The sequence below is a fragment of the Pistacia vera genome, unplaced genomic scaffold (assembly GCF_008641045.1).
Source record: "Pistacia vera cultivar Batoury unplaced genomic scaffold, PisVer_v2 Contig1750, whole genome shotgun sequence".
NCBI classification, from domain to species: domain Eukaryota; kingdom Viridiplantae; phylum Streptophyta; class Magnoliopsida; order Sapindales; family Anacardiaceae; genus Pistacia; species Pistacia vera.
Window position 1 is genome coordinate 33,105 of NW_022195845.1, and position 16,904 is coordinate 50,008.

At 34.9% G+C, this 16,904-nt stretch overlaps 1 protein-coding gene across 1 annotated transcript; it reads left to right on the forward strand.

Annotated features, from left to right (window-relative positions):
* Positions 1–3,394: 3,394 nt before the first annotated feature.
* Positions 3,395–10,260, forward strand: LOC116126141 (auxin response factor 6-like). Its single transcript, XM_031411842.1, has 14 exons — positions 3,395–4,105; positions 4,298–4,410; positions 4,814–4,912; positions 4,998–5,054; positions 5,146–5,301; positions 5,373–5,457; positions 5,594–5,684; positions 6,623–6,787; positions 6,868–6,990; positions 7,522–7,597; positions 7,705–7,852; positions 7,997–9,159; positions 9,261–9,451; positions 9,853–10,260. The coding sequence occupies exons 1-14, from the start codon at positions 4,063–4,065 to the stop codon at positions 10,049–10,051; spliced, it is 2,709 nt and encodes a 902-aa protein (XP_031267702.1). The 5' UTR covers positions 3,395–4,062; the 3' UTR covers positions 10,052–10,260.
* The last annotated feature ends 6,644 nt before the right edge of the window (positions 10,261–16,904 follow it).

Below are 16,904 nucleotides of genomic sequence, written 5' to 3' on the forward strand. Positions count from 1 at the left end.
GGCAATTGTATCTAGATTTCCAGCTCGGTCGACTCGTATGGGCTGGACATTACCCGCTGTTTGAGGAGATGGGCACGGGCCTGGGTATTGGTTTAGCCTTTTAAGGCCCACCCTCGGGTACGGTTTGGGCCCAAAGAAGCCATCTCCAGGCCCGACCCGGCCTGGCTCAGCCTAATTTTTATCATATAAAAAAATTACAATTACAATTTTATTTTATTTTATTAGATAACAATTAATTGGATTTTAGTCAAACCCAAGATCTTTTGCCCACCATATTAATCTATACACAAATATGGTGATTAAAGAAAGAGATACTATTAATTAACTTAATATGAAAGACAAAGAAAAATATATCAAAGATTGCTTATGAGAAAATAAATTATAAAAATTAACATGAGTCAGGACTGGCAATCACAAAAAGCTAGTCGAGCCGGGCCTAGACATTATTTATCATCCCCATAACGAGCTTGGGCTAGGATCATAGGGTCAAGCCTCGGCGTGGACTCGGGCCAAGGGGTACCCCGCCCATTGCCAACTCTCTCTCTCTCTCTCTCTCTCTCTCTCTCTCTCTCTCTCTCTATATATATNAAATTAAAATTTTATTTTATTTGATTAGATAACAATTAATTGCGATTTTAGTCAAACCCAAGATCTTTTGTCCACCATATTAATCTATACACAAATATGGTGAATAAAACAAGAGATACTATTAATTAACTTAATACGAAAGACAAAGAAAAATTTATCAAAGATTGTCTATAAGAAAATAAATTATATAAATTAACATGGATCAGGACTGGGAGTCACAAAAAGCTAGCCGAGTTGGGCCTGGGCATTATTTGTTATCTCCACAATGGGCCTAAGCCTGGATCATAGGGTCGAGCATGATCCAGGCCCAGTTTTATCATATAAAAAAAATTAAAATTTTATTTTATTTGATTAGATAACAATTAATTGCGATTTTAGTCAAACCCATGATCTTTTGTCCACCATATTAATCTATACACAAATATGGTGAATAAAACAAGAGATACTATTAATTAACTTAATATGAAAGACAAAGAAAAATTTATCAAAGATTGCCTATAAGAAAATAAATTATAGAAATTAACATGGGTCAGGACTAGGAGTCACAAAAAGCTAGTCGAGCTGGGCTTGGGCATTATTTGTTATCTCCGCAATGGGCCTGGGCCTGGATCATAGGGTCGAGCACGGGCTTGGGCCAAGGCCAAGGGGTACTCGGTCCTGACCCGACCCATTGCCATCTCTCTCTCTCTCTCTCTCTCTCTCTCTCTCTCTCTCTCTCTCTCTCTCTCACTATATATAGTAAAACATTTGTATAGTAATACTTATGAATAACTTCTATAGAGTCATAAAATAATATAGTCCCAGCTTGAGATAGTTATAAATAAGAATAAACTTTATATTGTAATAAGTTATAATTTTTCTGATTTTCGTCTTAAGAAAGTTATCTCTACGTAATAATAATTATCTATATATTACAAAAAATATATGTTATGTTACATTAAATGTTTAAGAATAAATAAAATATTTATCTAAAGTTATTTGAGATAATAATTTATGCTTGAGAGTTGTTACCACATCTTTTAACTTACGGTTACGTAATAACTCATTAAAATTGACATATTTTTATTGAAACCAAAATATTTCTAGTTTTTTAAGTATGTTTAGAGCTTCGAAACGTTTTGTATTTCTATACTATCATCCTCATGATTGTTTCCATTCTCTTATTGTTTAATTGTAGTACTAACTACTAAAACAATTATTGAAATCCTAACATTAATTGTTTTATTGCCTAATCAAGGATATATCTTTGGAAGTTTCATCTTTTCAAACTTGAGAGGAGAATAAACCCAATTAATGTATGATTTTTTTAGATCTTGTAAAATTCATAAATTATAGTTTGAGAAAAAAGGAATAAGAAAAATAGTTAGATGGGGGCCATTAAAGGATTTGAATGTTATTGGAGTTGAAATAGATGGACCCTTTGCTCTTAATTTTATGTAAGAAGGACATGGCATTTAGTAATAGTAGAGTTAAAAGGAAAGAGACATTAGGTGGACCTAACTTAACCAAAGACTTTCATTAAAATTAAACTAATTTCATTCATCCCAATCACATATTCTTTTCCATAATTATAATTTAATAACTATTTTTTTTTTTTTTTTTTATTAAAATTAAACTAATTTCATTCATCCCAATCACATATTCTTTTCCATAATTATAATTTAATAACTATTTTTTTTTTTTTTTTTTTAAACTTTGTCAAATTTAAAGTCAATCCACATAAAAAGAGAAAGTGCCTAACTTGGTTACCATTTTGGCAATGCAAACCTCCTTATCGATGCAAAATTTTTACACATTCAGGTGAATCATTGCCCATCATTTACAATTCAAACTCATGCCACTCCGCTTTGTTCTTTGACATTAATTAATTTAATATATTTTTAATTAATTAATTTATTTATGAAGGGAAATTAAAATTTTAGAAAGTGGATAGCAATTAGTAATGATAAAAGGGTTTGACATGCATGAAGTTTATATAAATGAAAATGGGCCACCTCATTCTCATGAGAAGCAATATGCCAATATGCAACTTGGAACCATATCTATCACCATCTATACTCTCATGCTTTTCTTTCGAATCATTTCATGCATCTTAAATATATGTATTTTTTATTTTTTTTATAATTCTTTTACTATGAAATCCAAAAACTAATAAGGCCTCTCTTTTGGCATTTGAAAATAAATGGAATATAAATATGATTTTAAAAAGGGAAATGATACTAAATAAACTATTTTTTTTTGGGACTCAGTTAAAAAATAGCCTTTAAAAAAAAACATTTTAAGAAATATTTATATTCTAAACTTTAGCATCCGTTGAACCAAATTACTCTTTTTTAACCAAAAATTCAAAGTGATCAATAATCAATTGGTTTAGAAATTGATTAACATTTATCGATTAACCGTGTTTTATATCAGATAGAGTTTGTTTTATTTCAAGACTCTGTTTGATAGAAATAGATAAAATCGATAAAGATCGAATAAAAATCGATAATTAAGAAAAATGGTATTTTGATTTAACCATTGCTGAAATTTTGAAAATAAGACTATTTTCTAAGAAACTTTTATGAATGAGCTATTTCTTAACTAAAAAAGAAAATTATTTAATATTAATAATGGGTTATTTAATATAATGATATTATAAAATCTTAAAAGAAAAAAATAAGAAAAGAGGGTTGTCTTGCAATAATAATTACAATAATGGCATATAAGTAATTGGTTCAAGTATTGAGGGTATTCTTATTTGTGTTTATGTTGTCTGAAATTAGCACCTAAAGTGCAGAAAAAATTGGAAAAACGGAAAACCTCTCTCTTTCTCTTTCCCACATAAAAATCTGACACACAAACACACCCTCCTCTACACTCTATACTTTTTGCTTTTATTTATTTCACTACTATAAAAAAGCACCAGAAATAAAATAAATAAATAAATAAATTTAATGGCAGTTGTTTGTTGATTGATTGAAACACAGAGAGAGAGAGAGAGAGAGAGAGAGAGAGAGAAGAAGAAGCAGAAGTGGCAGCAGCAGCAGCAGCTCATAGATATTCATAGACTCAGTACCAGTAGTACCAAACCCAGTTCCACTTCTAAAACGAACCACCCTTTTTTAATGATATATTCTCTGCAAAATTTTGTAACTTCAAAACACACACTCTCTCTATATATTATGATTCTTGAGTTTAAGTTTTTGATGGTTGTTATTGCATGCACATAAGTATTTGCTGGGGTTTGGTAAGATCTGGGTGTTTTTTGTATGAAGTTAAAGTTTTTGAGATCTGCAGTTTATAAAGAAAAAAGAGTGATTTGAGGTGTAATGTGGTGGAGCATATGAGGCACAAATCCATAGTGTTTTGTAGCAAAACCGGTTTCGGTTGAATCATGAATCACATTAAGTGAAGTGAAGAAGTTTTGTTATGTTGTGGATCTTTCTTTGAAGTTTGGATTTCAAGCTCTTCAATTTTGTACCACTCAAAAAAATGAGACTTGCTTCAGCTGGTTTTAGTCCTCAAACCCAAGAAGGTATCAAATTCTTAAGATGTTTTCAATTTTCTCAATCAAGAAACACTGATTTTTAGCTTCATCTTCTTATTTTTATGTCTTTTTCAAGAAAAGCCACAGTTTTCTTCATTTCTTTTTGGACATATTGAGGTTCTTTGATTTTATTCTGAAAAAGGGTATTTTTGTATGATTTTTTTTATTTTTTTTTTGCAGGGGAGAAGAGGGTGTTGAACTCTGAGCTTTGGCATGCGTGTGCCGGTCCTCTTGTTTCTCTACCTGCTGTTGGAAGCCGCGTTGTTTATTTCCCTCAAGGCCATAGTGAGCAGGTTAGTTTATTTGTGTATTAGAGGTAATATCTCTACTTGGTTTTGCTGAATGAAGCATGAATAATCACTATTTTTATAATCTTAATCTGGGAAACATAAAGTGGTTTTAATTTCTTTTATTTTCTAAATTCAACTTTGAAATGGTTAATGTTTCTGATTTCTACTAAGAATTGCCGTAGTTGGAGTTGATCATTGTGATTGTAAGTTCACACTTACCAGAGTAATGTCTGATTATTTATCTATTTTTGCGGTTTTATGAGGGCAGGTTCTTTAATCGACTCTTGTTGTCATGATTTAGTGGTGTTGTAATCTGTTGAGTTTGAACAATGCACAGAAATCAGATACGGTAATCTGTAACTAATCTTACTTCTTTTCAATTTTATCTTTATGGTAATTATTGAAGGTTGCTGCATCAACCAACAAAGAGGTGGATGCACATATCCCTAACTATCCAAGCTTGCCTCCACAACTTATCTGTCAGCTGCACAATGTAACCATGCATGTAAGGGCTTTTCAGTTTTTGTTGTTTGTGATTCTAAACATTCCGCTGGGCTAGTTACTGAAATCTCAAAATTTATCAACTTCAGGCCGATATTGAGACAGATGAAGTATATGCACAGATGACCTTACAGCCATTGAGTCCGGTATGTTGTTTTGCTGGAGTTTAATCAGTTTTTGCATCTTAATAGCCTGCTTTTTGGATGGTCTCTTATATAAAACACCCTTATTGTGTAGCAAGAGCAAAAGGAAACATATCTTCCAGCAGAGTTAGGCAACTCCAGCAAACAGCCGACCAATTATTTTTGTAAAACATTGACAGCCAGTGACACAAGTACTCATGGAGGATTCTCTGTTCCTCGGCGGGCAGCTGAAAAAGTGTTTCCTCCATTGGTAAACCTCTTTTGTTACCAGATATGACCATCAATTTCAAGTGCTTCTATAATTTAAGAACTTGTTTGCAGGACTTCTCCCAGCAGCCCCCAGCTCAAGAGTTGATTGCCAGGGATCTTCATGATAATGAATGGAAATTTCGGCATATATTTCGGGGTGAGTGTTTCAAGGACACCTATTAATTTCAGCTGCTGTAGGCTATATTTATTTTGCATAAAGGAAGGTAGTTTCATACACACCTTTAAATTAAACAATAACATTTTGATAATGATCATGACTTCTCATCACGCAGGCCAGCCCAAAAGACATCTCCTTACTACAGGATGGAGTGTGTTTGTAAGTGCTAAGAGACTCGTTGCTGGTGATTCAGTGCTTTTTATCTGGTAGGGAGCTGATTAATCCACCAATAGTGGCTCTTTTCTATTTGCATTATTACATAACAAATTTTAGTTTTTTTTTTCTATGCTTTAGTTGACCTATGCTAGAACTGTGCCTTATTTGGATAATATTCTAGGTATCTAACCTATATTTTCTTCTTGGTGAGTCATCCAAGATATGGCATATATTCATTTGAACGGTTTAACATATTATTTCAGGTGCATGCCATCCTTTTGATTCTAGCTATTAAGGTTTCATTCAATTTGATTTTTGTTTTCTGTTTTGACAGACTGAATGCAAGAAATCAAATTTTGTATCTTCAAGATTTGGGAACATCTTTGGTATCATTTTTTGAATACAACTTTCTGAAAATGAAAATAATGAAATGCTGCTTGTTCTAGATTTTTGAAAGTGATAAAAATACATTTCTCATAAAGAATTATTAAAATGTTTTTTTGACAATCTTACTATTAAAAAAAAAAAAAATATAAAATTACTTTTATAATATTAATTAAAAATAAATCGGTGCAAAAGTGTTTTTGGTTTTGACAAATAAAATCTTGAGAATTGAGGGAATAATACAATGTTTATTCACACTGTGCGATTACATCCTAGCTGTAAATGGGGAAAACAAGATTTTTTTCATTTTATTATTACAAGAAATAAAAACATGTGACAAGTACTTTGCGTTTGAGCTTAAGAGAAAATGAGGAAAAACGAAATGAATATGGAAATGAACAGGCCCTAAATCCTTTACACTCCCTCTGAGAACAATTTCATTTTGGGTCTTTCATTTTTTATTTCTTTATTTTTAATGAATGGTGTTTTCAATTTCTTTTCATTTTATTATTACACTCTTAAAGCATTTTGTTATTAGAAAATTCTTAGGCAAAGGTCCTGGTGTATTTTGTTGATTTTTTGACAAATATGGTTCTTGCATCAGGAATGAGAAGAATCAATTGCTTCTTGGTATCCGCCGTGCTAATCGACCACCAACTGTGATGCCTTCATCAGTTTTATCAAGCGACAGTATGCACTTGGGGCTTCTTGCTGCTGCAGCTCATGCAGCTGCAACCAATAGCCGCTTTACCATATTTTATAACCCAAGGTTTGACTTTGTGCTTGTTTGTAGAAATTGAAGTTTTTGATCAACTACTTGCCTTTGAATTTTTCACTACTTTCTTTCAGGGCTAGTCCATCAGAATTTGTCATACCTTTGGCCAAGTATGTGAAAGCAGTCTATCATACTCGTGTTTCTGTTGGCATGCGATTTAGGATGCTGTTTGAAACAGAGGAATCAAGTGTGCGACGGTAGGTTTGAGACTTTCTATCATTTGACTCGCTATATTGGCTATGAACTAAATTGATATGGTTATTGGGTATTTGGTAGTTTCCTATTTGTATACTTTTACAATCTCTTCTGCATTTTGAGGAAAGCTTCTTGTTCTAGTTGCCCTTTGATGGTTTGGGGGCCATATTTCTACTCATAATCTATTCATTTAAATATTAATTAATACATAAAATAGTAGAGCTGATTGTTCATGAAAGGTTATAGTCAGTGGGAGTTAAGTACAAGACTGGAAACCATTTAGAAAGGGCTGAAATATTGTTTAAGAATAGATGATGCATATGCTAAATCAGGACGAATGTTTGGGGCAGTACATCTATGAAATGCAAGGGAACAGTTTACGGACAACATCTGGTTTTTTCATTACAATTTTCTGTTTTTGGATTACAAGTCTATTTAGTAGACCATAAAATTCAATAAGGAAGTTGAGTTATAATTGTTATAATCTTGATACCTAACAATTTCTTTGTTTCACATTCTATGATTTTGTCCAGCTACATGGGCACGATAACTGGCATAAGCGACTTAGATCCTGCAAAGTGGCCAAATTCACATTGGCGCTCTGTCAAGGTCTTTTTGATGACAATGATTTAAACCCGTTTCATTTAATACAATTTCATTTATTTCCTATTTTTACCATGACTGAAGTAAATTGTAATGAACCTTAATCAATGCAGGTTGGCTGGGACGAATCAACAGCAGGGGAGAGGCAGCCAAGAGTTTCCTTGTGGGAGATTGAACCATTAACAACATTCCCAATGTATCCCTCTCCATTTCCACTGAGGTTGAAGCGGCCATGGCCAGCAGGACTACCTGCCTTTCATGGTATGCTTGTCTACTTTATCCTCGAGGGCCATGATCCATACTCTTCTGACATTGCCCTCAAATTTGAACTCGTTTTGTGGTTCCTAATCTCTCCATGTATCATTTAGACATCAAGGATTGATATCCCTATCTTATTGCTCTTAGGTATTAAAGATGATGATCTAGGAATGAATTCTCAACTTATGTGGCTCCGAGGTGACGGAGATCGTGGAATTCAGTCTATGAACTTTCAAGGACTTGGAGTTACACCATGGATGCAGCCAAGGTTAGATGCTTCAATGCTTGGTTTACAAACTGACATGTATCAAGCTATGGCTGCTGCTGCACTTCGGGAGATGAGGGCTGTTGATCCTTCCAAAGCTACTCCGACATCCCTTCTGCAATTCCAACAACCCCAAAATCTCCCCAGTCGGACTGCTGCTTTAATGCAGCCCCAGATATTACAGCAGTCTCATCATCAGCAGACGTTTATTCAAGGTGTTCAAGAAAACCAACATCACTCTCAGTCCCAGGCTCAAACTCAGTCACACCTACTTCAGCCACAGTTGCAGCATTCGCACTCTTTCAATAGCCAACAGCAGCAGCACCAGCCAATGGCACAACAACAACAGCAACAGGTTGACCATCAGCAGATTTCAAGTGCTGTCTCTGCTATGTCACAATTTGCGTCAGTCTCTCAATCCCAGTCATCACCTTTGCAAGCAATCTCTTCACTCTGCCATCAGCAGAGTTTCTCCGATTCAAATGGGAACCCTGTATCAAGCCCTATTGTTTCTCCCCTGCATAGTCTATTGGGCACATTTCCCCAGGATGAATCATCCCATCTACTTAACTTGCCCAGAAGCAATCCCTTGATTTCTTCTCCTACCTGGCCTTCTAAACGGGCGGCAGTTGAACCTCTTTTTACTTCTGGAGCTCCTCAATGTGTTCTGTCCCAAGTGGAACAATTGGTGCCACCTCAGACAAATATCTCTCAGAATTCTATTTCTTTGCCGCCTTTTCCTGGCAGGGAGTGTTCAATTGACCAAGAAGGGAGTGCCGATCCACAGAGCCATCTTTTATTTGGGGTTAATATAGAGCCCTCATCTCTTCTGATGCAGAATGAAATGTCAAGCCTTGGGGGAGTTGGGAGCAACAGTGACTCCACAACCATACCTTTTGCTTCCTCAAATTACATGAGCACTGCAGGAACCGATTTTTCAATCAATCCAGCAATTACACCTTCCGGTTGTATTGATGAATCAGGGTTCCTACAGTCTCCAGAAAACGTGGGCCAAGTAAACCCACCAACCAGAACCTTTGTTAAGGTCAGTTGCCTCTACAGTCTTAAAATTGTTTTACCACAATATTTGATTTATTAGTGGCCTTTTGCAATGTCTTCTGGTTAATCTCAATTTTGCATTGATAGGTTTACAAGTCAGGGTCCTTTGGTAGATCACTGGATATAACCAAATTCAGCAGCTACCACGAGCTACGCAGTGAGCTTGCTCGCATGTTTGGCCTTGAAGGCCAGTTAGAGGACCCTCTGAGATCAGGCTGGCAGCTTGTATTCGTTGACCGGGAGAATGATGTTCTTCTTCTTGGTGATGACCCCTGGCCGTAAGTTCCAATCTTCTTCATTGTTTTGTTAATGGAATTTTATTTGAGTTCTCCAAATAGTTCTTTCTTATATCTTCTTCTTCTTATTTTTTTTTCAACCATATCTTGGATATTTTTAAGAATGGATTTACATCTCTTAGTGTAAGACATGGATTAAATTTTTTGATCGTTTGATTATAAAAGTCCGGCATCTTACCTAGAAATTTTAAAACAGGAAAAAGAAAAAGAAAATAGAACCAAAATAAACAAACTTGGTGAAATATGATGGTCTAAGGTCATTCATATTTTGGTTATACTGATGTTATGGTGCTGTGATTCCAGGTTCTTAATTTGGACATTCCTTGGGTTAATATTCATTCTTGTCGCCTTTTAGTTGATATATTTCATTCTTCTATTACCAGGGAATTCGTAAATAGTGTGTGGTGTATCAAAATACTTTCACCACCAGAAGTGCAGCAAATGGGCAAACGAGGCATAGAGCTTCTGAATTCAGTTCCAATTCAGAGGCTCTCCAACAGCAGCTGTGACGACTATGCAAGCCGGCAGGACTCAAGAAATTTGAGCACCGGCATAACTTCGGTGGGGTCACTGGACTACTGAACAATTTAACCGGTCAAGATACGTCTCTCTTCTGTAATGTTACTGTGTTTCAATCCGTGTAGAGGTGGCAACAGCCACCTAACTCTAGTTTAAAGTTGATATATAAGTTAATACTGTAAGTATAAGATATATTTTCACATATTAAGTGCTATGAAATATGGAAATATTTATTAGGATCTATTGATTGTGATGGAAGTTGTTTGTTTCAATATTTAGTTATAGCAGTCAATTTATAGCGAGGTGAAGGTTACTTAATTGTGGAATTCAACTTGAATTTTTCTGAAGTTTGACGAGGCATTCAAGTATGGGAATTTTAAAGTGATAAAGAAACATACCTAAAACTAACAGTTTGGCACATGATTTAGTAGCATGTGGAAATCAAATTTGTCATGTGAAAATGTCAATACTCTTTGTTGTGTTCTTAGTTTTTGGCAAAAGAACCTAACCCCACTACCCCCTTCTCCTTTCACTACTATAAGTGCTCCCAAGATGATCCAAGTAGAGATTTCTTTTAAATTATGATAATTAAATTAGGCCATTGTTTTTCGTTTCCCAAACACTGCAGGGTTTGGCTTGCGAAACAAGGTTGGGTGATTTTTATATTTATAAAAAGAAAAAATTAGTCTGAATTGAAATGAATTTTAATAACGTAGTACAATTTTTTTTCCTCAAGTGATGATTGAGATTGATTTCTCAAGTATGAAATAAGAATCATTTGTTATAGTTGGAAGATGCCCAGAAGAGTAATGTGATCATAATCTTAAGAAAAAAAAAAAAAAAAATTTGGGCAATGTGATGTCGGTAGGGTGGACATGTGAGGCACGTTTGAGTCCTTATCTCATCATCCACAGCCTAATATTTATAAAATAGAAGCAGAAATAGAAAGTGTGGACAAGTGCAAAGAAAAAAAGAGTTGGGGCATCTTTTTCAGCTTAGTGGGGCATTTTATAAAGGTGATTTTAATAGTGTTTTGTGTATTTTGATGCATCATGTTGTGGGGCTAAACAACTTTTATTTAGAGATGGAATGGTGACAAAGGTGAAGGTAGGGCACTATCAACAATAATAGTATCAACTACTTCTTTCAAAGTCCATAATTTTGGTGGGGAAAGGTTTTTGTGTCCTTTTTCTTCACTTACATTGTATCAAACTTTTCATTTGGTCCCATTCTCCTCCTCTATCAATGTGAAACTCTTTACTTATTTATCATATGGGTTATTCTTTTTTTTTTTTCTTTAAAAAAAAAAAAAAGACATGCTAATTAATGCCTTTTATAAAATTTAAAAATTTACTAGTAATTGTTTTTCTAACATTACTTGTGAAAAAAATGACTAGGGCAATTCTGTTGTGTGAGAGATCTATCTATAATATATTTACTAAAAGTGGGAGGTACCTGTTTACCTTGCAATAACTCAAAAGAAAATTCACTATCCTTAAAGTGCTTCGGTGGGTTTTGTTGACATGACACCTTTGATGCCTAATTCATGTAGTAAAAACCAAAACAATTGAAAAAGAGAGGATTTTATGTGAGAAATGTGCGCTTATTTTTGTCAATCCCCTTAGATGGTTTATATAGGTGTTACCGCTTGGATGTGAGGAGGATTTTAGGGGCTATATTGTCATAATTTTGGTGGCATAATGGTGCTTGAGATGGTGGCTGGTGGTCAGGTTCAACCTTAAAACATGAGGATGGTGGATAAGTTAATTTCCTATAACGAGAAGTTAACTTGGAGTGGAAGCCAAGCAAATAATGGGTTTATTAGAGATTTTATCTCTATGTGCTATGTTTTTTTGCCCTTTGTTCTCTCAAATCAAAATATTTGGGTTGTCTTCTCAGGATTTGGCTTTGAGTGACTTGATTACCTTGGTCTATCCCGTTTGATGTTTCTATTCATTATGAAACTTGATTTTATATTTTAGCCTCGTTTATCATAAATTCTCTCATTAGGCTTCATTAAATTAGACTTAAGCAACCATTATTGGGTGGTCGAGTGGTCAACTAAACCACCACTAAGCAGTAGAGTGGTCAATTAAGACTCTTAGATGTATTACTCAAGAGGCTTGAGTTCGATTTAACCCTGCTACTAATAAGAGTGATTATTGGAAGCTTATTCGGTTGTCAACTTTAGGGCCCTAAGGGATTAGTTGAGGCGCGCACAAGCTGGCCCGAACACTCCCGTCAACAAAAAAAAAAAAACATTAGACCTAAGCTAATTTTTTTCCCTCATCAGACATTGTATTGTAGTATTACGTGTAGCCATAAACATAGAACAAGAATTTTAGATTATGAAACATAAAAACAGAAAAATGTTGTTGAATTTTTTATGTAGATTCATATTTTATTTTTATTTAATATATAATTACAAGCATATACATTTCAAATATATTTTTTTAATTAACTTAAATTAATTGTATTCATAACATGAACATAATGTTGGAACACACACGCAAATTAATTCTTTAGTAAGAACGTCTTTTTATTCTCCTACAAGGATCATGCTTGTATGTCATTAGATTTATCATCATTCAACCAAAATGATAATTTATAGATGAATCTAATTACATTAAGGATGATTATTATAAAATCAAAATAAACTGATTTAAAATAATTTTTATAAATCATTATAAACTGAAGCTAAAGAATAATAGGTAATTAACTAACTAAAATGTTTTCCTAGTCTAATATCTATACTTACAAAAAAGAAAAAGAAAAAGAAAAAGTTATATGTGAGTTATCTAGTTTTAATTTTTAAAAGATAAGATAAAATTAAGAAAGAGTGGATCTATGGGCATCACATTAATGGACTAAATAAGCCCCACTTTTTAATAAATTTTAAATTATTAAAATTAACTTTAATTTTCTATTATTTACAAATACTTTTGACATCCCACTATTATTTCATAAACCCTAATTTTTTTGGGTAAACCCGGTAATAAAATAAAAGAATAAAGATATATGTTGACCTCTCATATGTTTTGATGTGCTAAAATTATCCAAAAAGTTGATTGAATACTAACCATAACATGCTAAGGTATGATTCAAGTCATAATCAAACCAAAACAGGTTTAATAGGTGGTTCAATAGTGCATAAGCAAATTTCTGCTTAGGTACAACCGTGCGTCATCAAGGCACGACCGTTCCTTAAGAGAAAGTTGCTATGCAATATCGCATGACATCGTTCCTCTTGGTCGTTAGTCACTCTGCCAATTTGAAGTGGCACTTGCACGACCATACTGCACTTGCACGACCATCCTACAAGACCGTGTGCCCAAGTTCAAAAGTTAAGATAATTCAAATCTCGAACACTTTGCGCTCTTGACTTCATCTCAAAGGTCAAAGTCAAAACTCAAAATTCAACATTGGAACGACTGTTCCTTATGGTGGAATGACCGTTCGTTTCTAAAGAGGGCGTTCATTCCTTTGGAAATTTAAGAAGATTTGGAAGAACATTTAGATGTGATCTTTCTTCGTGGTTGAATGATTGTGTAGTGGTCTTGCATGATCATACGGTTTTGAGGAATGACCGTTCTAGTTGACCTGGATATGAAAAATATGACCTTTGTGTCAGGAATGACCGTTCGCAATTATGGAATGACCGTTCTTCTGGGTTTTACAACTTTATCAGAAATGCATTAAATGATGCAACGGCTAATTCTTTTTGGGATATAAAAGTTCAATGTTCCTAGGTTATTTTATAGAGAAGAATAAGAAAAACATCTTAACATAATCCCTAGAGCTCAAAATCTATATCAATAATCTCACTTGTACTCATCTTGTAAACCTTTGAGAGATAATTTGTTCTTATTGTGTGTATAAGCCTACTTGAAAGAGGAAATCAGTCACAAACAACTTTAAATCCTTTCCTTAGTAACGAAATCCTGTAAAACTAGGTGCAATCTTGTAAATCTATGTGTGTGAGACGAAAATCCTTGTGAAAACTATTATATGGGCAAAATCCAATTCTAGTGGAACTTCAAGGAGGTTGTCTTGCAGAAGTGGATGTAGGAGGCTTGTGGATATAGCTCCGAACCACTATAAATTGCTGAGCATTTATGTCTCCGTCTCTATCTCTCTCAACTCTTTATTACATTGCATTGTTGTTCATTGAGCATAATTTATTGCACTTGTTCTTGCATTTATTATTCACACTTATTGTTTACAAGTTGGATGCATTTATTGCTCTTCAAATCATATTGTTTAGTAACATCTTTATCTTTCTTGATTTGTTGAGTTTAGTCATTGAATATTGTCTTGATAAACTCACCACTTTTTTTAACTCTCAGGGTGTGTTTGGTTAGGGCTCTCCTGTAATTTATCTTTAATTATGGACATTCCCTTGTTTGGTTATCAAGTAATAAAAGATTTCGGTAATCTTTCAATACCAATAGTGATGACTGTGGGTTAAATAGGGGGTAATCAGATTACCTTCTAAGGGGTTGGTATTTAAAGATTATCGGGGTAATCTTAATTTTATACCCATTTTGCCCTTAATTAAATACCATTCCAGACACAATTTCCCTCAAATGTCTATCAAATAACAATCAACCCAGACCCACTATATTTTAGAATTTAGCTAAAACACCCCAGTCACAAAAGTTTAAAAATTAACAAAATAACCCTAGTCACCAAAGACCACCACCAGCCATCGGCAATAGTCATTAGATTTATGCACGATCGGCGGGATCTAGCTGACCGTGCATTGATCTGGCTGTTTTTGGCCAGATCGAAGGCTGAAAACGGCCATATCGCCATAGATCTCGTCGAAAACGGCCAAAATAGATCTGCCATTTGTGGCCATTTTCGATCAGGTCTACAGCGATTTGGCCGTTTTTAGCCAGATCCATAGTGATCTAGCTATTTTCGGCCTTCAATTTGGCCAAAAACAGCCAAAACGGCACATGACCAGCCTAATCTTGTCGATCGTGCATCGTTTTGATGACTGATACTGGTGGTTGGCGGTGGTGGCCAGCAGTCGGCTTGGATAGTTGGGGGTATTTTGTTAAAATTTTAACTTTGTTGTTGGGGGTGTTTCAGCTAAATTCTCAAATATAGGGGGTTAAAAGAATTTATTTAAATAATGATAATAATAATAATAATATTATTATAATGATATTAAAAAGGAAGGGCAATTCAGTAAAAGCTTCTGTCAATAATATTTTATTCTTCCTAACCAAACATCTTAATTATTTATACCCACTAATCTAACCAAACATATTGATATAACATTCCCCCGTAACCTTCAAGGTAATGTATCTCGGTGGTAGTCCTACATTTTCAACAATAAAACATTCCTTGAACACCCTCATTGATAAGTTTTATTCCTTAAATATGTTTATTGATTCCTATTCAAACAAACCCCACCCCCCTGGCGTCCTTTCCTCTAGGAATATTTTTAGCCATACTTAGGATTGAACAATATACAACCTATAAAGGGGACTCCCCTTCAGAGCCACGAACCTTGGACATGCCCAAGGGCTCGAAATACACAAAAAGAAACAAGTGCAAACAAAGATATACAATCCTTATACATAAAAGCAACTCAACAACAAAGGACCAAACTTTACAACCTTAAAAGCTTTATGTCATGCAAACAGAAACACTGCTCAAGCAAAAAAATCAGCAATGAATTAGCACCTCTAGAATAACTACATGCCACAACACACCATTGCCAAACTAAAACTGTAGTATTCAAACTGCAGCTCCATCTTGCCTAGCCTTCTCTGCCCACAAATTAGCCACCATCCTAATTGCAATACCCATCCAAGGGCATCATAAATTATAGTAGACACAAGCCTGAATGAACCAACCCAAAATAGCCCAATAAAATGCATAATGCTATTGCTGCCTCTCCAAAAATCCCTTGTGTTTGCTACAATCATCCAGAGCACAACACAAACTGTAGCACTTTTGTAGATGCAGCAGATAATCGCAGTAAACCACCTGAGAATTCCCGTTGATCTCCCCTAAAGTAACAACAGACTGCAAATGAGCTCCCCAGAACTTGAAACTACAACATACTAGCTTCAACGCCATACATATCTGCAAACTCAAGAGGACCTCTTGTGAAGGCTGCCACCTTCCAGAAACTAGCAGATAGAACATTTCCACTCTCCACTCCCGGATACTGCAGAAGATGCAGCCTTCCATCTATAGCACTAGAGCAGACTACACTTTTATTGTAGCTGCGCCACCAGGTCCTTTCCAATAGTTAATACTGCAGAAGATGTAGCCTTCCATCTATAACACCAGATCGTACTACACTTTTGATGCAACAACGCCAGCAGGCCCCTTCCAATAGTTAAACCCCTGTAAACCTCTTCCGCGAACCACTAACATGTAGCAATTAAATTGCACCTCCAAATCTACACTACCAGCCAGAGTAGCAACATTCGAAGCACCACCCCAACTGCTGTAGCTCCCACAAGCCCAAATTTTTTTCCCTGTCTATACAATCTCCTAGGAACTGTACATACTGCCCAAGACTCCTGAAAACTGCAAAGATAGTCTGCAGCATGTACAACTGGTCAATATGCACATAGCATAGTCTATAGTATTCCCAAGCTGCATATCCAGCACCCTACCTTCTACACCAGTTGCACAAAGCTCCCGGAATCTGCAAAAAGTATATCCATCTAGCTGTAGCCCTAGGAAAGGCAATACACAAACAACTGCATAAAACTGCCCAAATTGCAAATTACACCAACTGCATAACTTGCATATTGCAAAGGGGGCTAAGCCTGCTACTGCCCTACATTGTTGAGCCTTCATATGTTTTGATGTGCCAAAACTAATCAAAAGATAAGGTATGACATAAGTCATAAAAAAAAAAAAAAAAAAATGAAAATGAAGATTT